The 25,303-nt window shown below is 36.2% G+C and overlaps 1 protein-coding gene across 1 annotated transcript in view; it reads right to left on the bottom strand.

The window, feature by feature from the left end:
- The window catches only part of ODAD2 (outer dynein arm docking complex subunit 2), a 73,541-nt gene extending 48,486 nt beyond the window's left edge, over positions 1-25,055 (bottom strand). The window contains exons 1-10 of the mRNA XM_052695351.1: positions 24,927-25,055; positions 23,576-23,827; positions 22,405-22,562; positions 20,995-21,190; positions 20,343-20,449; positions 19,760-19,896; positions 18,692-18,808; positions 14,989-15,206; positions 13,946-14,062; positions 13,597-13,741 (exon numbers count right to left, since the gene is read on the bottom strand). Coding sequence (XP_052551311.1) covers positions 13,597-13,741; positions 13,946-14,062; positions 14,989-15,206; positions 18,692-18,808; positions 19,760-19,896; positions 20,343-20,449; positions 20,995-21,190; positions 22,405-22,562; positions 23,576-23,799 — 1,419 coding nt within the window. The 5' untranslated portion in view covers positions 23,800-23,827; positions 24,927-25,055. The remainder of the gene's footprint in view (positions 1-13,596; positions 13,742-13,945; positions 14,063-14,988; positions 15,207-18,691; positions 18,809-19,759; positions 19,897-20,342; positions 20,450-20,994; positions 21,191-22,404; positions 22,563-23,575; positions 23,828-24,926) is intronic.
- Between the last annotated feature and the right edge of the window lie 248 nt (positions 25,056-25,303).

Below are 25,303 nucleotides of genomic sequence, written 5' to 3'. Positions count from 1 at the left end.
CTACAATGGAACTGCAATAGAAGCTGGAGTGTACAAACAATGCCAACTGGTGCTCATGAAGAAGTTACAACTTAGTGCACACAGAAAATAGAACTACTGTCTCAACCTCCCAAATGCCTTTGAATTCCAGAGAAGCCTTGGCTCACATCCAGATCTGAACTGAGCCACCAAGCCCATCTCCTTTAAATGACACCTCTGCAACTGTCAAGGACTTGAGGGCAACACTCCCCAAAATTTGTTAATCGGAGCACAACATTTTGAAATACAGAACATATAGAAGATGAGTAATGCTTGTGAAGCGAAACAAACAGATCTAGCAAAAACATTAACATTTTGCAGCATATCTCTAAAATGTAAACAGAAGCAGTAAAACAAATATACTGTAAAAAAGTATTTAAATTTAACATGCTCTTCAACATAAAAGGTAGTAGAGAATCACAAATGAGAAAATATTATAAAATCAGTGAGAGAAAAACACTTGACGAAGTTTCAGATTGATAAATTATAACAGGTAAAACATTTCTGATTATCAATGAAGTATGCGTGGATGGCACTTCATAGCCAATTTTTACTTACATTTCTTGCAACTACACCCATCCACAGAATTTTTCTACAGCAAATTGTTTAAATGCATCTATAAGCATCTGTAACATATATTGTACTGAAGAAAGATTCCTACAATTTTATTATCTTTTTTTGTTTTGTTATAATTTTGATTTCAGTAGAAAATGAAACTTGTGATTAGCTCGAAGAACATATTCTGATCTATTCCTACAGAATAAAATACTGTAACAATTTCTCAAATATTTTCCTATAGAAATAAGTTTGTCCGCATATTAAGGTTTAAATGATCTCTTTTAGTGAAAGTCTACAAAATATGATAGCAAACCAGACAGGATATTCTGTAGCTCAGAAGAATTAACAGTTATCCTTTAGTAAAGTTTCTGGTCTTTTCATACAGCTTAGACTTTGAGATTTACTTGACTTTAAATTATATTGCTAACCTATGCTGTCTCTTCCTATAGGGAAACTACATTTGCACATAATATAGTAATTCATGTTTCACTTATCTTACATGCAGAATGCTTGGCATTAGATATTTAATATGGCCCAAATTTTACAAAATAATACAATTTGTTTTTTCCTATATTGAATATATAGAAGTATATATATACACGTATTTAATTTTTCAGTTTCAAAGCTGATGGTAAAAGCACATAACCTATATTTTTAAAATAAAATCACAATAAAATCTTTGTCATATGTTCTGAAGCATCAGTTCTATTAAATATGACACTGCAGTTCCAAAAATCATTTTTTTCTTTTTTGAAGTTATCAATGCAGCAGGTCTTCCAATACTTACAAAGTTTAACATGCACAGAAATAGTTACCCCTCCACTTAGTCGACATAAAACCTACATCATATTGCTATAGCATTTGAAATCTGGTACGCTGGATAGAAAATAAACTCTGCAGGCAATAATCATTTTAAGGCTTCACATAAAGCACAGATTTAGTTCAAAGTCTACCTCTCTTCGTATACGTTGGTATAACACACATATACCCACAAAATGAATGAAAGTAGAACTTCATTACTGCTAGATTATAAGTAAAATGTCTTTTGTGAAATGCATGTAATGTCTCTATTCTGATACTCAGAGCTCAGCTGAGAATTACAGAACTGATAGCTGTATAAAATTAAAGTAGAACGAGTAGCATAGCTTCTGTTCTCTTGCTTTTATTTTTGAAGTGTTTAATAGAGCACTATTATAATACTATAACGCATAGATTAATCTACTTACAAATTCTAATGTATGAATACAAAGGCAGATGTATGAGATAATGATTGTACACACATCTGTGAGTGCAATCTTGCTTTCTACACTGGGAGGAAGATTAGAAAAAGACCTGTATGTGACCTTACCGGAAAATTTCTCCATTACACCTCTGAACAGGGTGTGGAGTCTGTCTTTACATTCCTTCCTCAACTTAAAAAGGATTTTCAGCAATGGTGAAAGCTACAGAGGTGTCATACAAAATTTGCTGAGTTATGTTTTCATTCTTAAAAAGGTTTTCTGAAGGCAGCCCTCACTGTTACATGTATATTCTGAATTCTGTATGCCTGTCTAACTTCACAGCTGGGCATCATGAAATACATTTGAACTGAATGGAGACAGCCTGCCAAGCAATTCAGATCTGCGTATCAGATGTTGTGTAGTTATTCCACATTCTTTGCCATTTCCAGTTTTCAGGAGTGCTCTCATATTTACATCCAGAACTCAATAATAAAACAAATAAATAAATGAATTCTGACTAGTGCTTGGTTGTCAGTTCAATATTAGAAACATCCTTATTCGATGATGTTTCCCCAATTGGCTGAAATTATCAGTCAGTCCATGCTGACTGCACAGCAAGATGCAAACTTGTGCAAGGTGCATGAACTTCTGCCTGCATCCAGGTCCCCTTTGCTTGCATCAGGCTTTCAAAAATTTTTCCATAGGATCTCAAAGAATGCTGGGCTTTGCTTTGGGGGTATTTATAGAATAACAGAATCATAGAATGGCCTGGGTTGAAAAGGACTGCAATGTTCATCTAGTTTCAACCACACTGCTATGTGCAGAGTTGCCAACCACTAGACCAGGCTGCCCAGAGGACACCTTCTCACAGCTTCTGGCAAAAATGCATTCCAGTACAGCATGCCCCCAAGACACTGCTCAAGGATCTCAAGTTCTGGTTTCTCCTCAACAACAGCAGGGGCAGAAAGACAGAACTAAGAACTAAGAGCTACAGAGACAATCGTGTGTTCTCCATGTTGCTTGTGGATAAGAGACGACAGAGTTACCCAGTATCAGGCCTGATTTATACCAGGTATAAGAAAAAAATAATGTACATAATATCTGTATTTTGAATACACTGTTTCTACCAGTAATGAATACACTGTTTCTACCAGTAATGAAATCTCCATTGAAGAAAAGAAATACTGTGAAGAAGATAGAGAAATTAACATGCAAAGAATTGTTCATTTTTGCTAGTAAGCAGGAGTAAATGTCTTCCTAGGCCTAATTTCTATCATTTATTTTTTCATAAACTTTCATTAGCATGAAATTTTATGAATATATTTTTAATATCTCATTGTCTTCTTTTAAACAATTACCTCAATTATAATGTAATAATAGATAATTAATTGTACAAGATTAAGATTTCAACATCACATATCCCATCCTACATAAAACCCTTCTCAATTAATATAAAACTTTAAATTTTGAAACCGTGATTTCAGTTCAGTAAGACTACAGGAGAAAGATACAGAAGTTCCTCTGGAGTAATCTCTGGATCATGAACATTTTTGCAGATGTTCTACCAGCAGTTGGAAACATTAGCTCTTCAAAGAGCTGAGACTGTAAGGAGCTGTTTAGGAGATTCTTGGAATATCTAACCCATTTTCATCAGTCCAAGTTAGGGGACGCATTGTTCTTTGCTTTTTGTTCTAACCCTCCAATAGCTGCGTTATGGGAGTACAAATAATAAAAGTACTAACAAGGCTATAATGAAACAGATTCTAAAAGTGTTGCCCAATTCATAGGAAAATGTACGTACACGCATGGAAAAATAATATTATTATAAAGAAGTTGCAGCGCATTTCAGTTTCGTGAGACAAAAAATTAGAGAAAAATGAAATATATACAACTTTTGACTCAGAAGCATTTTTATAAATATACTTATTCAAAGGTGTATTTTTGTATTAATACATTCAACTTTTATTTGGATTTAGACTAATATGATTCAATATAACCAGAAAAGAAACTCATAGAACAACACCATGGTTAAAGTGGAATTCCATCCCAAACTACTATTCTCACAAAACAAGTAAGTAAAAACAAGTAGCAAAGTACAAAACAGAACTCTTAATTTAAACCTTTCCAACATTTTGATTTTATATTGAACTTGACTATCTCAAATCTCAGATCATTTTGTGATTTATTGCTGGAAATTTAAAATAAATTTTGATAAAGCTTAATGGAAGACTGAGAACTGCAATATAGTATGCATGACATGCTTCAGCAAAGCAATTTTTCTATGCTAGTGAACCTTCAAACACTTCGTTTTGTTCTGGTTTAAATACAAGTTCCAATTTTTCATTTTAGTTTATAAGACATACAAGCTGCAACTTGTTAGAGACGAGTTATGGACAAGTATAACTCAGTTGTGGAATAATTCCCTTCCCCACTTCCTGAATCTTCCAGAGTTCTTGGGCTACAGCCTGGCAATGCGTAAACCATAACGGTTAGATTATAGCTAAAGCCAGTGGAAAATAACAGGCATTAAAAATCACACAATCCAAAACGTTTATGTTGGACTACAAGTTACAGTGCTTAGAAGTTGTGTGATTTTAGTTACAGATTAATTTTTTCACCTTGCTCCTGTGTCACAGTGGCAGAAGCAACATACACTTTAGTACCCAGGCTCAGTGAGTAAAAATTGTCATGATCTTTCATGAAATTGAAAAAAAAAAAGTGACTTTGAAACAAAAGAATGAATCTATTATTATCATTATTTTCTGAGTGAACCAGAAGTTTTTGTTAAACAATGTGATTCCTTCTCAAAAATTCTGCCTAAACATATACCCATTCTGTTAGCTTTCCTTTTTGGTGCTTAGCAATTGGATTGAAGAGTCAGTGCAATTCATGTGGAAACATACATTGTGTCTTAACAATCTGCTCATTTCTGAAATTTTCATGTTAGGAGTGTATTTGTTCCCTGGTTGCATTTAGACAATTTCGTAGAGACAATGGACTACTCTTCCTGAACCCAAACAAATCTGCGGAGAAGAGTAAGAAGGTTATACCGTGGGCAACAAACCCACAGTCTCATTATGATTTCTAGATCAGATTGCTGCAATATATGTTAATCTGAGATTTAATCTAACAGATCAATCAGAAACTGCTGCTGCTGCAAAATGGCATTATTCATGAGAATGTGTAAACACTGAAGTCATCCTGAGTTTTAGCTCTGGCTTCAGTTTTAGCTACCACACACCATCTGTAGTACCTTTGGTAGCCATAACAGAGTTCAGACTTCAGTTTCTTCTGTCAGAGTATCTTGAAGTAACCACATCTACGCAGTAAGTCCTAGATTGTCTCCAACTCAAAACATAGGTTTCCAATGACACTCCAGCATGAAAGAACTCAGATTCAACAACTGTCTAAAATTTCCTCTCCAATACAGCTCCTTTCAGCATACACACATTGCATGACTTCATCTTCCACCATTCTCTATAAGAGAAGCCACCTTCCTTGGTCTTGGTATTGTCTTCAGCTTCAACTGTCACAAAACCAGACGCAGTCCATATACAAATGATTTACTTCATCATTTCTAATGAAAGGACCTTGTTTGCGCAAAGTAACAGGTCACAAATTTCCTCAGGCCAAACCTGAAGAAGGTTGCTCATTCACATGTTTTTACCATGACATTCCAAATCTCAGCTACTTCTCAGCTCTCTCTTCACTTTCAGAAGAATCACAGAGTCACAGAACTGTAGGGGTTGGAAGGGACCTCTAGAGATCATCGAGACCAACCCCCCTGCCAAAGCAGGTTCCCTAAACCAAGTCGCACAGGTGGGTGTCCAAGCAAGACTTGAATATCTCCAGAGAAGGAGACTCCACAACCCCCTGGGCAGCCTGTTCCAGTGCTCTGTCACCCTCACCGTAAAGAAGTTCTTACGCACATTTGTGCGGAACTTCCTATGCTGCAGCATAGAAATTGCGCTGGAGAGCAAAGACTTACATACTCATAAGTCACATGCAACAGGATAGCCATCCTTTTCAATGCTCATCAGTATTTAAATGCAAAGCTTTCTGCCTCCCCTCATCAGTGTCCAAAAGGTCTGACAAATCCCTCTAGAAATAGTCATATTAATTTCTGTGATCAAGAAAGGAATAATTTTGGAATGGGAAACTACAGTGGTAGAATAATTGTAATAGCAGCATGCAATGTCCTGGACTATGTTGATAATAACTTCCTCTTCCAAGTAGTACAGGAACCCATGCAAAAAAGGTGCTATGCTGGACCTTGTCCTCACAACAAGGAAGGGCTGCTGAGTAATGTGAATCTCAAGGGCAGACTTGGCTATAGTGACCACAAAATGGTAGAGCTCAAAATCCTTAGGGTATCAAAGAGGGTGCACAGCAAGCTTGCTACTCTGGACTTCAGGAATGCAGACTTTAACCTCTTCAGGGAACAACTTGGCAGGGAGAAAGCCCTGGAGGGAAGAGGGGTCCAAGAAAGCTGGTCAGTATTCAAGAAGCATCTCATTCAAGCCCAGAAGCAGACAAAAAGGAAGACATAAAAGAATGCCACGAGGCCTCTGTGGAGCAACAAGGAGATCCTGGACTTACTCAAACTCAAAAAGAAAATCTATGGGAAAAGGAAGCAGGAACAAGTTACATTGGAGGACTACAAAGAAGCTGTCTGAGTGTCCAGGGGTCTGGTTAAAAAAACTAAAAGAAATTCTACAGGTATATCATCAGTGATAAAAAGATCAGGAAGAATGTGGGCCCTCTCTGGAAGGAAACTAGAGACCTGGTCATAAGGGATACAGAGAAAGCTAACGTGTGCAATGTCTTTTTTGTGCCAGTTGTCACCAGGAAGGACACCTGTAACACTACACAAGTTGCAGAAAGCAATGTCTTGAATGACATCCCAGTTGTCAAATAGGAGAAAAATGGATTTGGGGAATGGACTACTCACTGGAAAAGGAATTGGCTGGATGGTCATACTCAGAGAGTTGCATTCAGCAGCTCAGTGTCCAAGCAGAAACCTGTGACGAGTGGCATCCCCAGAGATCAGTACTGGGACTGGTGTTATTTAACACCTCTGTAAGTGATATGGACAGTGGGATCGAGTGAACCCTCAGCAAGTTTGCAGACAACACCAAGCTCAGTGGTGCAGTTGACGTGCTAAGAAGCACGAAGGACCTGGCCAGGCCTGAGTGGCAGGCCCATGCCACCCCTATGTAGTTCAACAAGGCCAAGTGCAAGGTCCTGCACCTGGTTTGGGGCAATTCCAAGCACAGATACAGATTAGGTGGAGAACATTTTGAGAGCAGCCCTGAAGAGAAGGATTTAGGAGTGTCAATTGATGTAAGACTCAACATCAGCTGTCTTTGTAATCCAGAAGGCCAACTGTATCCTGGGTTGCATCAAGAGAAGTATAACCAGCAGGTTAAGGGAAGTGATTCTGCCCCTCTACTCTGCTCTCATGAGATCCCACATGGAGTACTGCATCCCCCAACACAAGAAGGACATTGTTGGAGCAGGTCCAGAGGAGGGGCAGGAAGCTGATCAGAGGGCTGGAGCATCTCCTTCATAGAGACAGGCTGAGAGAGCTGAGGTTCCTCAACTGAAAGAAGGGAAGACTCTGAGGAGACCTTATAGTGGCTCTCCAGTACCTGAAGGGGGGGGGGGGGGGAGGGGCTACAGGAAAGCTGGGGACTTTTTATGAGGGTGTGTAGTGACAGAATGAGGGCAAATGGTTTTAAACTGGAAGAGGGTAGATTTAGACTAGATATCAGGAAGAAATTATTTACTGTGAGGGTGGTTAGATACTTGAATAGGTTGCCCAGTAAGGTTCTGAATGCCCTGTGCCTGGAAGCATTCAAGGTCAGGCTGGATGGGACTTTGAACAACCTGGTCTAGAAGGAGGTGTCCCTGATTATAGCAGAGGAGTTGAAACCAGATGATTAAAGGTACCTTGCCAAACTATTCTATGATTCTTCCTTGTTTTTCATTGAATTTTACTTTTATTTTATTTTAATTTCTGACCTGTCTCTCAATACATCAGCTAGGAAACACATAGAAATGGGTGATCCTTAGGATAGTAATTAACCTCTACCTCTACATTAGAGTTGGTGTTTATGGTCAAAAATCAACTGGCAGTTATATATTTTATATGTCTCTTGTGATTAGGAATGATTGTACAGTATTTTGAGGAGAGAGCTATGCAAGTTCTTCAGAGCTGCCAATTATAATAATAATAATATGAGAGTTCTCCATTTGCCAATATTTCCTACCCAGTAAATTTATCATAAAAATTCTTTTTCATGACCAGCACTGGCTAAATTGTTAAAAAATACATATCTTAACTACAAAAAATAGTTTTTCCATGTCTTTATCCCACTGTTTTTTCAGCATTCACTTTTTTTTTTCCCAAAAAAATTTAAAAGAAAATCTCAGCTAATACCAGAAGATGGGAACAGGAGATGTTCACGTACAGTGCAGAAGTGAAGGTTATAAAAAGATTACTTGCCAAAGCTGACAGGTTAGCCAAATATGTGCCTAGAAACACTAGCAGGTGGCACATGATTATGTCTCATATGTTTGGTATTTTCTGAAGAATATCAGTCTACCACTTCACCAAACTGCAATAAAATTATTTTTTCATCTTGACCCTCAAGTTGAGTTGAATATTCTCCAGTGAATACTTTCGCAAGGGCAGATTAAAGGTTTAGTGTTAGGTACTCTACTAATAAGGTCATCTAAATTATTTGCAAACTTGGCAGTTCTCAAAAAATGCATTATGCACTTGTAAAATAATTTTACATGGAAATGTTATATATATTCATATACAATAATTTAGTAGCTAAAATATACTCAAACGCAAGCCTTGCTAACGTGATAGTATAAAAAAATAACATCTTTTTCCACAGATTGTGGGGAAAAAAATAACATAACATGCAACACATTTCCTATACAGATATTTTGCTATTAGATTGTAATATTTGTTTCTATTACACATCCAGGACTGAATTTCATTATTACAGATAAATCCCTTTAATAATATTGCACACAAAATAATTTCTAAGTTAGTTACATATCTACCCAAGTTCCTAACATCTATGTTAACATCCAGCTATCCAATTATAGTTGTACCGTTGTACCCAGCAGTTAATCTTCCCAGGAAAATGGAAGCCAAATCAAAAAAGACAGTTAGTTCCTCAGAAGTGGTGTTTACATTTCTCTGTGTAGTTTGATATTCAGCGATATCTGAGAACATTCAATTTTAGACTTTTTCTATTGCTACCAGAAAATATTTAAGTGGTATTGCAATATGTAAAATAACTAGACCAGCAAGTAATGTTTTAGAGGATACACTGCAACACTAATGCCATTTTTTCTTTTTTTTTTTACAAGATTTAAAATAACTTTTAATTTCACTTGAGATGAATCAGTATTAGAAGACTATTTTATTCCTTAGACTAATATGTTCAGAGCTATTTTGAGGTTCAGTATTTGAAAATAAAACAAAATTACTTTTCTGCTACTCCCAAAATACAACTGATTTCTTAATCCATGCATTTTTATGAAGCTGATTTAAGATTTTATAATGAGTACAATGTAATCTTAAGTATATGGAACATTTCCAGTATCACTGTAATTTAAGAAAGCTAGATTTTTCAATTTTGCAGTTAGAAATACTGTACCTATCCTCTATTTCATACAAAAATTGAAAAAAAAAAAAACCTATAAGCCATATCAGTGTTTAACCAAGTGCCATAAATTTATAATTGATTCTTTAAAAAGTGTTGCTGTATACACGATCTGCTAAACTTCAGGAGGGATGAGATTGCTACATAACATTCTTCAGCAAGTCTTTCATTTGCACAACAAAATAATTGGTCATTTTGAAAGGCTGAATGTTTTCTGCCACAAATTTTATGAGAAAGTTTCAGATAACTAAAACCTCAGACCTCAAATACAAGAAATCTCAGATTATACAAAAACTCTGATTGACTACTAATATATAATAGTGTGTATGCCATTGTTACTGCTTCTCCCTTCCCCCCAGGCAGAGAAATGTCACACTGCAAACCCCACAGAGTGCAAAAGAACTCCCAGACACACACGCTTCTTCCATTTAAGACTGTTTTGGATACTCTGAGTCCAGTGTTCTGAAACAGGCTCCCCGTTTCTGCAACAGGTTGAACCTTTCCTGCCCACACTTCTTCCTTTCATTCACACATGGATTTTCTGCACTTTGATATGCCCCAACCATGAAAATATCAATCTCCAGATGTCTCTCTGCCTTTTCATTGGGAAGAAAACCCTCTCATACTGTTTATCAACAATATCTATTTAACCTTTCTTTCTAAACTCTTCATCTTAGCTCCTGGCAGAGCTTTCCTGCATATTTTCATTATTTCACCTGCATTTTTAACCAGTACATTTCTTTCCCAAGAATGCTAGTACTCTCCACGTACAAAAATCTCAGCCAAGGAACCATTGTGTCTTCTTGCAAATTCCATTTCTGTAACTGATAAGTTTGAGCTCCCTAAGAAATGGAAATAAATTCTGCCACTATCCACGACAGTCTTCTATCTTAGCTCTGCTTACACTGCAAAGGGGATGTAGCTCTTTCCCAACTCATTGTAACACTTGCATTATAAAAACTTGACTGATAGCTTAGATTTCTTTGATACTTATTCCTTGAGCCAGTTTCCCAGGAGAAAAAATTAGGACTTTTAGATGAATCTTGAGTTGTTTTTGATTTTTTTTTCGGTAGAGTGGTTTTTGATAATTTTTTTTCCCAGTGATCAACCTCAGCTCTGTTGAAAAGAAGGTAGAGTACTGGTACCCCTTGATCTCCTATTCTAGCAAAAAAGTTGGTGTAAAATATGACCCCCTCACTCTATTTCTTAAGTTTTTTTCACATGTACAATGCAGTCCTTCCTCCAGAAATCCAATATGTCAGAAACATTATTTTAATAGATAATGTAAAATCGGAACTAAGCTGTAACAGTAGAATTCACTTAGTTGAAATATTAACAATTCTTCATTCCAAATTTACCCGATCTAGTCCCAAAAGATTCTTAACACAATGCTGTCACCAACCTCACTGATCTTCCTTTATTGCCCATTCTTAAGCCAATGAGGAGACATGGCAATCAAACACATGCTCTATGCTCTGTTTCGCAGCTCTGGGAAGCTTGAAGGTAGGACAAGGAGCCAGACCACAGAAGCAGCTGCTTCCCAGTGGAGCAATTCCAACATGGTTGCTCTTTCACAGAGAAAGGCAAAACAGGGAAGGGCAAAAAGTCAGAAGGGAATTTCCACTGTATTAGAATTTTTGTCCTTGTCATTGTCTGCAAGTACAATTCACAGGACCCAGCAAATTTACTTTATACAGGATGCAACTGTCTTTTTAAGATGGTAATCTAATAGAGCCATAAAAACCAGGTATTTTCCAGGTTTTATGGAACTTTTGTGTTTGTACATTAATGTTATGGAGTCTTGCTGAACTGTAAATCATGTTTACTGCAGCAGATATTCAAAAATAGTCACGTCTAGAAATGACTGCATTTTCTAACATCTATTATTTATTTCCTTTGATTTTTAAAGTGTGCAAACAATGTATTCATCTTTTCAAAACGTAAACCCTCCAAAATGTATGCTTCTGTGTAAATATGATTGTAGATACTTAAATATTGCAGTCATAAATTTATGTTCTCTTACGTTGCATGTGTCAAGAACACTTGCCTACAAGAACAACAAGACTGCCAAAAAATCTTCCAAGTCTGGCCAGAAGTGCAGTATTTATACTTGAATTAAAATTAATTCCATGTGCAGGCTAAAGTAGCACTCCATCAATAAAGCATTTCAACCACTGTCTGTGGTATGGCACAGAGGCATCTCTTTTCAGCTTTATCTGACACTAGGGATTTCTTGCTTTACGTAGCTAAAAATTGACAGAGAACTATTTTAAGTATATCTTCAAGTACTTTGTTTAATTTATACCTAGTTTAAATAGCTTGGAAGACTTGGGTGTACATTAAAACATGAACAAGTATACGTTTAAATTCTGAAAACAAAGTCTTTTCATATGATGGAATTTTGTATTAAAAATACATCTTACCAGGTACTCACTACAGGATCTCCATTCTAATTCTAGTTCTAAGCCATTGAGTAATTTTGCGTGTTGACATTTCAAATAAAATACATTTATTTCTAAAATGGAGGAGCATGAAAAATTTATTTTCCTATTTGCCCTTCTCATACTTCACTCAAAATGGTTTCAAACAAATGTAAATATGTTTCAGTATTGAATCATGTTCAGTGCTAAAATCTAAATGTATGTATATGAAGGATCTAATGAGGAGAGAAAGTTTGTGAACTACATCATCAGGAGCCATTTAGCTAAAGAGGGTGGTTCATAGATGTGCCAATGAAAAGATTTCTAGGCGTTCATCAACAGTAACGAATTTCAAGTATTCTCTCTGGGAGGATCTGAGGGTTATTACTGAAAAGCAACCTGGTTATTTCTCTCAACTCTCAGAAAGGTACAAAGACGTGGTCCATAAAACAGAAACAAGCTATCAGTCAACTGAAAAATTTTAAAACCACATCTTGGACTGAAATCACATGCAAATCAAAACAAAAACAAACAAACAAAAAAACAACCTGTATCATGGAAATCATATATGTAGTGTGTTCAGCATAAGGGATAGCTGAACAAGTTACTTGCTGCATGTTATATCAGATTAAACTCATGAAGATTTACTTTAGAGTAGCTAAAATGACAAGAATATAGAGGTTAAATCTAGAAAGGATGAAGCATAAAGAATTTAGAGACTTGTATTATCCATCTGTTTCCATGCCTCTAGCTACGGACAGTAGCACAGGTCTCACATACATGAGCTAAGAAAAAACACTGAGAGTGCATTAAAATACTTTTTTCTGATGCTGAAAGGACTGGAAGAAGATCAATGTGTTCTTACTCCTCATCAGTAATTTTGTTGTACCAACAAGTACAACAACACAATCATTTTTATCTGTCGGATGTGTATGCTCTGCAGCTGTACTCAAAAAAAAAACAGATAAACCAGCAACTTCATTAGTAACTTACATTACTTAAATTCCTGTACAAACTTGTGAAGGAATTTTTCCTGAGAGAAAAACATGACTAGTTCTAGAGTTTTCCAGAAGAGTTGAGGGGATTTGTTTTGTTTTGTTTTCAGACATACACAGAAGTCTAAGAATCTTTACTTGTATACTCCAAAAGATTTTCAACAACTCTGTGTAAAAAGCCTTTTTTGTTTTAGAGGATCTGTTTATCATATATTTTCCTGCTCACTGAGAGCAACTATCCAGACACAAGACCATGTTAGAACTACTTCAGTCATGCGTTAATCATAGTTGATGAAAGACTTTAGGCAAGTATTCAGTTTTAATAAAAACTCCTGAAAGTTACTATCCACATAAAGAAATATCTTGGAAAGTTTCGAAAAGCAAAATAGAAACCTAATAATTAATAAAGAAATTATACCATCTTAAGTTTTAAATAACACTGAACAGATGGCTTAATCTAAGGGTCTACATAAGCCAAAAACAGCAGATAAAAATGCAGGGGAATAAGGGTGGGTGTTAGGAAAGCAAACAGCTCAAGTCTTCAAGCATGTGACATGGCAGGGCTATTGTAAAATAAAAAAAAAAGATACAAAGAACGAGAAGTTGATATGGTGTCCTCAGATGTAGAGAAGAAAAAAAGAAAATGGCTTTTTTTTTTTTTTTTTTTTTTTTTTTTAAATCAATACTCCTAACTTACCCTTAAATATTTTGCAAGTTTCTGAATTCCCCAGTATTCTGATGGCAAATCAGCGCTTCCTTCCTGGTGACGTACAGGTTGTTCTTCATCTTCATCAGTCTCTGAAGAACTTTCACTAACTTCTTCAAACATGTCTGATATTTTACTAAAAATGAATGTAGACCATCATTCACTGTAGATAGCTTTAAAGGATTATGAACAAGCATATGTTAAATAGATATAACAATCCTGCCTAATAATAGCATTGGAAACACGTGATTATCACTACCAAACACTAAGTATGGTGATAAATATTGTAAATACAGGAAATATTAATTAAAATTCTGAAGAAAAGACAAGTAAGCCATACCATTTTAAAGCTGATCGTGTTTTAAAAGATTCAGAAGAAGTACCAGAGGCTTTCTTTTTTTTTTTCCCAGATACAGTACTCTTTCTCTGTTGTTCTTTTTCTCTTGCAACTTTGTCCCTAAAATGTAAGAAAAAGCTATGTTTGGATACAGATTATATCAGCACATACGACTTTATGAATCTGCACAGTAGATTTCATTAAAAAGAAAACATGCTGTATCTTAAATGACTAATTTTATTTTATGAAAACAGTGGAATACTATAAAATTTGCATGACGCCAACCTGTATGTAAAACAAGATCAATGAAGTATATGCAGCCAGACCACTGGTTCATCTGTCTTAGCATACCATCTCCAACCATGACCACTAGCACCTTACTAGGTAATAGTACAAGATCAACAGAGGAATCATTTTTTTCCAGAATATTTCTCAGAAAATTTTGGTTCAGGGAAATCTTAAGTGTCCTCACATAAGCAGTTCTGAATTATTTTTTTTTCCCATGAATTTGTCAGCTTGCTTTTTTTTTATCTCAAGAAAATGAACGGACTTTAACATCCTGTGGCAAATAATAATAATAATGATAATAATATTTTTAGAGCTTAGATGTGTTCTGTGAAAAAAAATAGGTCCCTTTGTTCTGAACTTTCAGTCTCACTGAGACCCGCTTCACTTGATGTCCTATGTTTTTTGTATTAGAACAGACATCTTCTTCAGTCATAACTCATGTTTTCAAAACTCTCATTTTCCTCCAGGTATCTTTTCTCCAGGTAGAGGATTCCTAGTCTGTTTAGCTGTTCTTGACACTGAATTGTTCCATTGTTTTGATCGTGGGCCCAATATCTTCCTTTCCTTGTATTTCAAGAAGAGTCCCAGGCCCAACTGAGGAAAACTTTTGGTGCTTTTTTGGTTCCTAATTTACAGTGCTGTGAAAATGAAATGCACTTTTTTGCCTGGGTTGGTCATACTAAAATAGAAATAACAGTAATTGCTAGCATAAGTTAGGGAGAGCTACAGAAAATTCAATTATAAAGATAACTACTTACCTGCGGGCAGCAGAAAGACCAATATTCTTCCACTTCATAGATGGTTCTAATATCCTCTTGTCAGCGGATCTGCTTTTTTCAGCAGAACTTTTCTTTTTCTCATATTCATTCTTTTCTGTGTAATCATCAAGGTTTGGGGATTGGCCAGAGACCTTAGCAACTACTTCTACATGCTGATCATTTTTCTCATATGTCGGTTCTTTAAAAAATGTAAATTCCTTACAAAAGAAGAAGATAGGTTTTGCCAGTCATGCTTCTAAATGAGCAATGGACATTAAAACAATAACTTATCAGCAAAATTTGAGGTGAAGGGCTTAAAAATGTATTTATTAAATGTAGAATTAAATTATAGGTATAAAATGAGATTACCTTTAAAGGAATGAAACGTTAGATTAATCTGAAAAGCAACTGCATGCAGACTAAAAGTTTCAAAATAAATGAAATAAATAGATTTGGAATTTCTTGAATAGACTTGTGTATTGAGTGTATTTCATTTCCTAGTATGTTAAATAATTTGCAATACAAACACTTTTATAGAACCTAATGACCAATAAGTTTTAAGACTTGGTCATTCTGCTCTCTATGGATTCCTTATATTAATAAATATTTCCTTGCACAAAGCATTTACAAAAAAATCCCATCAAAAAAATAAACAAAAGTAAAACTGAAAATAGGCTATAATAAACTGCTAGACTTCAGTTCCAAGTAATTTAATTTGATATAGTTTAGAATTAATATAAATGCTTTCCATTTCAGTTTTTTTCATTTTCTGTCTCTCAAAAGAGACAATGGTGAACAAGACACACGTCAAAACAGAGCTGAGTGGCACCTACCAATCCTTCAGCTGTCAATGTCTGGTACCATGGCTGATCAAAAATATCTAGAACAGCGAAGACTCCTGTCAACTGTTATTTTCTATTGGAACATATTCAATTTTTACAGGAAAGATAGGATATGATCGTTACTCATTATTGTTGCAGCTGTCTCTACCAGATAGGCAAAGACATTCTTTTGTATCGGATATAAGGCAGTTTTAAGGAGACTGTCACAGTATGATCTGTCTTCGATTAGTCTCTGATGAGAATGGGCTGTTCCTAGCTTGCTAACCCAACTGTCTTATCATAAATTAACTCTTGTTAATTCTCCTATTCCAAAAAGATACTCTAAACAAGGCAATTTATCGTGATTGTCAGGGAATTGATGCTGTTGCTACACCAGCTAAACATGTTTTTAAAAGTATATTTCCTACAGCAGTGTATGCCAACACAGCACTTGAAGATGCTAACAAACAAGGCCAAGAAGATATTAAGCAAGTTAATTGGCTCTGCAATATATGTGTACATAACTAGCCTTTTGAAACGCTCCTCAGAAAATAAACCAAAATGGTTTCCACCTGTACTTTATTTTATACAGGCGATCTTGAAAATAGTTTTTTTGTCCTTTTTATAGTTCTAGTGCAGAGGTGATTTTCCTTTAAACACAAATGTAGTGCTGCATGACAGAAATAACTCATTTATATTCTAATTTTAGAATGCAGAGTGTACTCAACAAGCTCATCAGCAAAGCAACCAGATAGGATATTCCTATTGAATAGGATGGCATGGATGACACTCTTCAGTGTCTTATTTTACATCAACTTATTTTACATTTCATGACCATCACATGAAGCCAAATCACTTTGATAATGCTTTAAAACAGTAACGACCTAAACATTCATACATTGGCCCATTTATGAAATGTAAACCAATATGTAGATATAAGATTAAAGAAATATTTGCATACAGGATAAGTAAAATCCACATTAGAACTTTTGCACTCATTGCACTTTTGAACGAAACAACTTACAAATTTAATTCCATTACCGTAAGCTACTGTACCTATGTGTACAATTTAAAATGTACTGTTCTTTCAGAACTGTCAAATTTTCTTGTCTCAAAAAAGTAAATATCAGCCCTAAACCTCCCCAGACTGGTACCTAAGCAAATGAAATTTTCCCTGTTAATGTCTTCCTCCTTAAGATAATTTTTGGTAATGATTTTTACCACAAAGCTATTAATCAGTTATAAGCACAACAGAAGTCTGAAAAAAATGTGTTGGTTTTTTTTTAATAACAGGAATGATGGAACAACTACAATTGTAGTGGCACAACTGATTCTGTTTTAACAAACAAAACATGATGCTTCTAACTCTAATTTAGAGCTCTAAACAAATGGCAAATGCATTTTTGAGTGACTGAAACAACAGTGATTGCGTAAACTGGACACATAACTCTTAGCTCTGAAATTTAAATCAGGCAGTTCTTGTAAAAAAAAAAAAATTGGGCTACTTATATTTGAGTAACAAAAAATGAAGATAAAAATTCAAGTGGTTTCGATCATGGAAAAATATTGTCATAAAAAGTTGACCTTTTCTGTAAGGATATCATATTTTCCTACTCTGACATTTCAAGTGTTCCGTAAGGAATAACATTAGAAGACAAGTAGAATTTTTTATGCAAAATTAGAAACTGACCTCACATGCTGGATCAAACCTCATGACACTGTATGATAGAACTATAACTGAAATAGTGTAGTATCTGCTTTCAAGTAAAGAAAATGAAAAACCAAAAACTTGAGTCCACAATTCTAAAATGTAAGCAATTTTAATAACATTAAGGATTACGAGGGTTAGTATTAATACTACATATCAAGTGCCATATTCGAGGTAAGCACTCTAGCTTTGCTCATGTTGTTCTTCCTGTTGACCTGAGAAATTTTTCATATGCATACAACAGCAGTTCTTCCTTTTATATTTTTTTATTTGTTTCTTTTGTGATTGGGCCGGGTTCTGCTAACATCTGCAAAGGACATGACCAGCTGAACCAGTATCAGTTGCATAAGCTTGCAGATACATTAGATTCCAATGCAGGTTTATTCTGCATTCAGGCTGATTCCAGAGGGAAGGTGAGGTTTCATTGAAGCCATGCTACAGAGGAACAGGCTGTGTAGCTGGACACAAGGAGTACAAGCCCTCTCCACAAGTAACAGAACCCCAGTCAACTCTGTGCCTTTAAGCAGACACTAAGACTTTCTTCTAAGCACACAATTCATGGCTTTATCATAGAATTGTTATTTTCAAATAAACAAAAGTGAAGAAGAATTGTACCTTCCCGAAATCTTGAACACATGTATGTTTTATTCAAGACTACACATTAATAATTATTGCTTATTAAGGTTTTTATTTTCCATTTCACGACAGTGGAGCTAGCTTACTCTGAAGCACAAACTGATCTCTCAGAAGGTTTAGACCAGCCATAAAATAAAGTCTGTGATGTCAGTACTTCTTAACTAACAACTATCTGAATGTAAACTGGCAGCTATTGCACTTTAAGTTACATTGCAATTATCAGGAAGGTAAGTTGGTTAGAATAACAAGTCTGAATTCAAGGTGTGATTAGAGTAAGGATGAAACTTACTACTTCTGTAAGACAGAATAACTCCCTTTTTACACCACAACTTAATTATTCGCAAAAAGCATGTATTTAACTGAGATTTGAGAATGTGCAAACAAAAATAATGAAGGCATCTCTCATACTTCAAAATTCTGCATTTAACCAAGGATTTAACTTGGATATAGAATATCAATATTCAGCTCTATAATGTGATTCCTATCAATATACATTTGTACAAACTAGAATATACGCTTACAATCAATATATACATACCTGCTTAGCCATATTTTCCACAAACTTAGGTGATCTTTCTCTTAAAAATGTGACAATATCTTTATACACATCACTTTTTCTTTCATAGTCAATTTCATCTTTACCCTTTATTTCACCCTTCAAGAAAGAATAAATTGAAGTTATTAACAGTATTGCTTAATTCAATCTGTATCATAAAACACTGCCAAAGAGCACACGGGTCATGCTCTGTAAAGAATTAGGTGCAGAAGCCTCACACTTAGCACAGAGTTCATCAGACTTCAGAAAACGACACTGAAAATGCATGGATCACCTCTATGGATCCATCAGATAATTAAGGTCCTATATGCAGTTCTGCAAGTTAAAGTTCACTGTACTGCATGTTGTTCAACTGAAAAGGATTTAGGACTCGTAGCAAAAAAACCAAACAAACAAAAGCAAACAAACTAAATGTGATCTATTTTTTAATTCTTAGGAAAAGCACTTTGTAAAGTTACACTTGATGGACATCAGTTTCTCTTCAAAATATTGGTCCCTGCTTAAACTAAATAAAGGACTATTATCCCTCTACAAAATCTGCCAAGAGCTAACTGGAATGAAAAGCAGACAAAAAGAGATAAAGAATTTCTAGAATAGTTCCACTGAAAGTAGAAAGAACTGCTTATATCTTATAAGAATACAAATGCAAGCTCATATGTATGAGTGACAACATAAAGCATCATCAGTATTAGCCATACAGAAACATCACATCCTAGATCAGGATCAGTGAGGACCTAGAGATGTGCCTAGTCCCACAGTGCTTTCAATAGGGGTAGTGTGAAGGACTTCAGGCACATGCAAAGACCAAACAAGCTCTGCTACCAAAAAACACTGAATACACTCCTGCTATAGAGCTTAAAGAAAAAGCACTATAAATATATGGGAAAATTAGTATATTATTCCTTCCCACTACTAGATTACTATTTCTTCTCCATCAGTATAAGCAAACTAACTCTACATCTTCAATACTGTTACCCCAAACCTGATGGACTTTTTATTGTAGCACATAAAAATATTTTTTACTCTATGGTATTCCTTAATATTACTTACTCCATTTAAAAACACTCCTGCTGTGCTGCAAGTGATACACAAAGGATCAGTGTCGTGTGGTTTGATGATTAAGTAACAAATTTCCCCGTGCACTTGTCTCCATGGAGGAGCTCTGCATCCATTAGAGAATGTGTAATCTGTAACCAATTAGCATTAGTGTTTTTATCCAATTTAGAATTATATTTATGAAGATTAATATAATACACGTGCAAATCAAGCTCCTTGAACAATGTGTTACACTTAAGTATTCACACTCTGTTGGGAATCAGTCATACAAAACTCTGTGCACCACAGCCTAACCCAACAAAGAACTGTGACTATGCCTAACATGTTTCATGTTCAAGGACTCAGTTTATTACCTCTACTTCTAATGAAGACATATGATATTTCTCTAAGTAAAGGCTAGAGAAGCACATTCCATATCTGAAAATATATTTTATTTTACTTCCTATTTTTAAAGAGGAAAAAAAAAAAAAACCAAACAATTTTAATTTATTAATGGAATTATTTTAACACATTCCATGTAACAGTCAAGTACTTCAATAAAGGTATATGTAAATGCTAGATATGATAAAATTTGGACCTGATGTGTATTCCAGTGATTCCAGTACTGTATTCTCTCCTTTCCCAGAGAAATTCTTGAGAAGATTCACTTCATTATTCACAGCAGCTGGGTTTAGTCTTACATCTCTGCAATTAATATAAAACAGTCTAAAATCTATTCATCAAAAGGATGCACACTGAGATATTAAAATGGAATACAATACGATTTTTTTCTTGTACACAAAGTTTTAGTAGTAGCAACGGAGGTCTGGGATGGGTCACTTACCATTGATTTTCTTTGTTTTACCTGTTAGTTCAAAGACATTTAATTCACAGGTAGGAAGTTCTTGTAACTATGAAACAGACTCAAGTGTTTTCACGAAGAAATAATCAGTTCCTTAAAAATACTGAACTGCTACTTTGTTATTTGTACAAATTACTTCAATTTGCTATGAAATGCAAAACATATGCAATAAAAAAACCTAAACAATTGTAGGCACACACATACCCACACCTACAGCAAAATCTTTAGGGAAAAGAACTTTTCAGTAACTTAGCAAACAGTGAAAGGTATTTCAATAAATATATTACATGAAAAGCACATGTTGTGAGTTGAAAACAATGTAATTTAACAATAAAATGAAAAATATGCATGAGCTGACATACTAAGGTTGCCTATGAAATGCACTTACTGTGAAATGTGTTTTAAAGAACTGTTAAGGAGTTGCATATCCAGCTGATGAAGAAGAATAGCGATTTTCATTTTCATCTCTGTTTGAGGATCATCATCTTTTTTCATTTTTTCAAGTAAGCACAACAGTGATGTATCTTCTCCTTCAACAGTCCCATATTCAGGGCCAAGAATTTTAACTATAGGATCCCTGTTAGCTGTAAACATGAAATAGAATCCATATAATGGGGTGCTACATTGAAAAGAAAAGATTAGCTAGCGAGACCAACACTTTTTATCTCAACTGCTGAATAATTTTATGTTATTGATTTACAAAATTAAATTTTAAAAAAATCATGACGTCAAGAGATGATTATTAAATAGTCCTTTTTATCAAAAGTCTGCTTTCCTCTAAATGCCCAGTTGATGATCAAAACAGGAAATGAATGGGCTTCACTCACTGAAAACAGATCATTTGGGAAACAAGATTTAGTGTTAAAGAAAGTATTTAAAGTTTTCTAGCAGCATTCCCAATGGCTCCATTACTTCTTCAGCTGTGCCAGCTGTCCTTTTTTTTTGGTAAAGAGTGACATGACTGCATGTCAGTGGGTTTTACAAAAACAATTTGCCCTCTTCTTGAAAATGAAGTCCCATGCAGCTGTGAATGTATCAGCACAATACTCTGGCCCATATTATTCATGGTTGATCACTGTAAGCAACAGGACCTCGGCTCAGATGAGTCTTAAGTTTGATTCAGTGTATTTACAGTTTCATATTGCAGATCCAATTTCTATTAACAGTACTTAGAAATACTTCTGATCTCTTTTACTTCCCGTGAGAGGGGGATATCCAGTTTAGCACAGGGATCTTGTCAGTTGGAAACACGGGACTAGAATACGACACCACAAAAGTAGCTGTGCCTGTGTTTTTAAGTTTTTCTGAGAATGACCTGGAAGTGTACACTATGAAGCTTGTGCAGGTAAGAATGTCTTAAGCATATGAGGTTTAATTTGAAAATCCTTACAGGGTGTAACATCTTAAAAGGGCATTAAACTATGGACATAGGAAAAAAATGCTATTAGCCTCTAATGATACATTGTTCTTCTGAAACTTAAACCTACTGTCTGTTGCAATATAGTCTGCATTATTCAGTATAAAATGATTTTGAATATGCAAATCAGCAGTTTAATTTTATTTCATATTTCTCTGTTACTGATTACTGTGAAGTAAAAGAACAGAAACTTCATTAAGCCCTGGATCAGCACTTTCAGCCACGTTCTTGAGTCAACGCCTTTTCAAACACCTACAATGAAGACATGCATTTCTTTTTTCACATTTCATAAACATAAATCCAAGGAAAAGAGGTATTTTTTAAGAGAGAGGAAAGACTGGGGTGTAGGGGGGGAAGAAGAAAAAAAAAAAAAAAGGAAACCTTCAAGGCATGCCTGTGCTTCCTTTAACTTTTTATCCACATTAATTTGTAGCAAATGGGACAGCTGGTCAAAATTGCGAACTTTGAGATTTGAGGCTGTGAGGAGAAGTAAGGGTTGTCCATCTTCATCTTTGGCTTCAGACTGAACGGTTGCTTCACTGGAGAAAAAAAAAAAAAAAGTAAATGATATCTTTTTAAAGTAGGAACAGCAAATTTTAAAAGATGAATCTTGAATGTTATTCAAGCTTCACATGATAAATCATTACAATTTCTTTAAGATGTATTTCAGTAAGCTTCCAGGATAAACCAATTTATTCACTGCAGATCACACCTGTAACTCATTTGCTTTACCCTGGTAACACCTTTAAATATAATTTTGAAAGGCTGAGTTTGTGACTGAAATCTTTTCAGACAGCATCCATCAAAATCTCTCTGAAAGTCCCTTCTTTAGGCTTAGGTTACTATGTTTTACAACAAACCTTGCTACTTCCTGTCTCCTCCTCCTTTTTTAAAACTCCAAGAAATATACAGGCATAAATACTGACCACAAGAAAGAATCAAGCAGCATAGAGAAACTTATACAGCTTATCTGGCTGTATTTTTACCATTTTGTTAGATTGAAGAAACAAGCATGTGCCTCTGGACTATTTATTTTTCAATGTTAATTTTGAAATTCTAGAAGAATTCTTAAAGTATTTGAAAAGTAGGTCAAAGCAGTATAACTGCTATGCTGATCAAGACTGAAATTGTGTTAGTATATTAAAACTGCCTTCTCATAAAGATCTTGGAAACTATAGTTCCCAAAGAAGCTGAAATTCAAGATTGTGCTTGTTAGTCCACTTCAGAAGCAGCATTAAAACCTTTACTTCTAACATTTTTGAGAATCACAGAGTTAATCAGTTAGACACCTTGTCAGAAGTCATAAGAATAGATACTGCAGTTTGTACAGACTGCTAACCAGGAAGGTCTGTATCACAATCAACACAGAACAGTCACAAACTCTCCAAAACAAAAACAAGAACATTTTTAAGTTAAAAATTTCAATACATAAAGGTAAAAAATCTCACCCATGTTAGCATCTGAAATACACTAAAGTTTTACACTGAATTAGTACAACTTCACTTTGTTGTTTACCTCCAACATTTCAAACCATGCTATAGCTCAGACTTACTCTGTCTCATAACCCTCTCCAAACGCTGAACAGCCCAACTGTGTTTTCCACTCTAGGGGCTCCCTGAAGACAAATGCTGCTTCCTGAGGGTATCTAGTGCTGAAATCCTCTGCAAACTTAACAATCTGATTTAAAAGAGATTCATTCAGAGGAGTGATTTCAAGCGTGCCAGTTCCAGAACCAGCAGCAGTCCACTGTGCAGCTCTTGCCAGTGCCGCTCCCATGGTCTTGGCTTGTCTCACAGGTGGACACCTTATCAAACAAACACAGAGAATGACTAAACTGAGCTCTTGAATGATAAGGACAATATGCTGTAATTAGACACAGCTGTAGGTTTCCTGGTTTGCTGCAGGAGAGTTTCAGTGTGCCTTCCAACTCAAGTGATTCTATGATTCTGTAACAAACATACTTCGGAACTGGATTCTTTTACTTTAGGTAAATTCATGACGGGGGGATTGAAGAAAAGAACTTGACAAATTTATTTAAAGTGAAGAGGAAAACGGGTGGGAAAAGGATAAAAAGAAAAAAAAAAGAAAAAAAACTTTCTAATTTTGATTATTTCCTGGCACTATTAGTAACTCAGGGAGCTGACAGCAGATCTGTCAGGACTAAAAACATTCATTTTCATAGAATCATAGAATGGCTTGGGTTGGAACGGCCCCTGCCACAGGCAGTGCCACCAACCTCCAAATCTGGCACTAGAGCAGGCTGCCCAGGGCCCCATCCAACCTGGCCTTAAACACCTCCAGAGATGGGGCATCCACAGCCTCTCTGGGCACGCTGTTCCAGCACCTCACCTCCCTCTCTTTAAAAGAACTTCTCCCTGACATGCAATCTAGACATTCCCTCCTTGAGCTTAAAACCACTCTCCCTTGTCCTATCGCCACTTACCCTTGTAAAAAGTTGATTCCCCTCCTTTTTATAATCTCCTTTTAAATACTGTCAGCCTGCAACGAGGTCACCCGGCAGCATTCTCTTCTGCTGAGCACGCCCACCTCCCTCAGCCTGTCTGTGCAGGGCAGGTGCTCCGGCCCCCTTTGCACCCTCTCCAACAGCTCTGCATCGTTCCTGCGCTGCTGACCCCAGACCCTGACGCAGCGCTGCAGCTGGGGCCTCACGAGGGCGGAGTACCGAGGGACAATCACCTCTCTGTCCCTGCTGGACACCCCTCTGTATTCCAAAGGACAAAATGTTCTTGCAAAGTTGACGCCGCTCTTACAAACAATATATGAGCCCCCTCAGTGCGAGGAGACCCATATACACAACTCCCTCAATGACTATCCCCCGCTTTTTTAAACGGAGGGGATTAAAAGAAGTTCCAGACCCGCCCCTCGATCCTGTGAGGCCATACCTTGCCCTGGACAAACCGAGCCGGCCCCCGCCATCGCCTCTCGGGCCGCAAGCGAGGCGATGCGTTGCTATGGCGGCGGGGCCCGCGGCAGCCGTTACCCGGAGCAGCGGGCAAACAGCGCGAGCGGTCGCGCCTCCGGGCAGGGGGCGGGACGGGCCGAGGGGAAGCGGCGCTGCCCGAGCGCGGTGCTGCTCTGAGGACGGCCCGACGGGCAGCCGTGGGTATGCTGAGGGAAGCTGAGGTAAAAAGGGCAGGGAATTTCCCAGCATGGAGCGGGAGAAGCTGCGCATGTATGTCTGTATGTAACATAATGAAAGCAGGAATGTGTTTTTGGTGTGGAATTGAATGAAGTCATTCAGTTGGTCAAAGTTGGTTCG

Source organism: Tympanuchus pallidicinctus, unplaced genomic scaffold, assembly GCF_026119805.1.
Source record: "Tympanuchus pallidicinctus isolate F22 unplaced genomic scaffold, pur_lepc_1.0 scaffold3, whole genome shotgun sequence".
NCBI lineage: Eukaryota > Metazoa > Chordata > Aves > Galliformes > Phasianidae > Tympanuchus > Tympanuchus pallidicinctus.
This window is presented reverse-complemented; position numbering and strand designations above follow the sequence as displayed.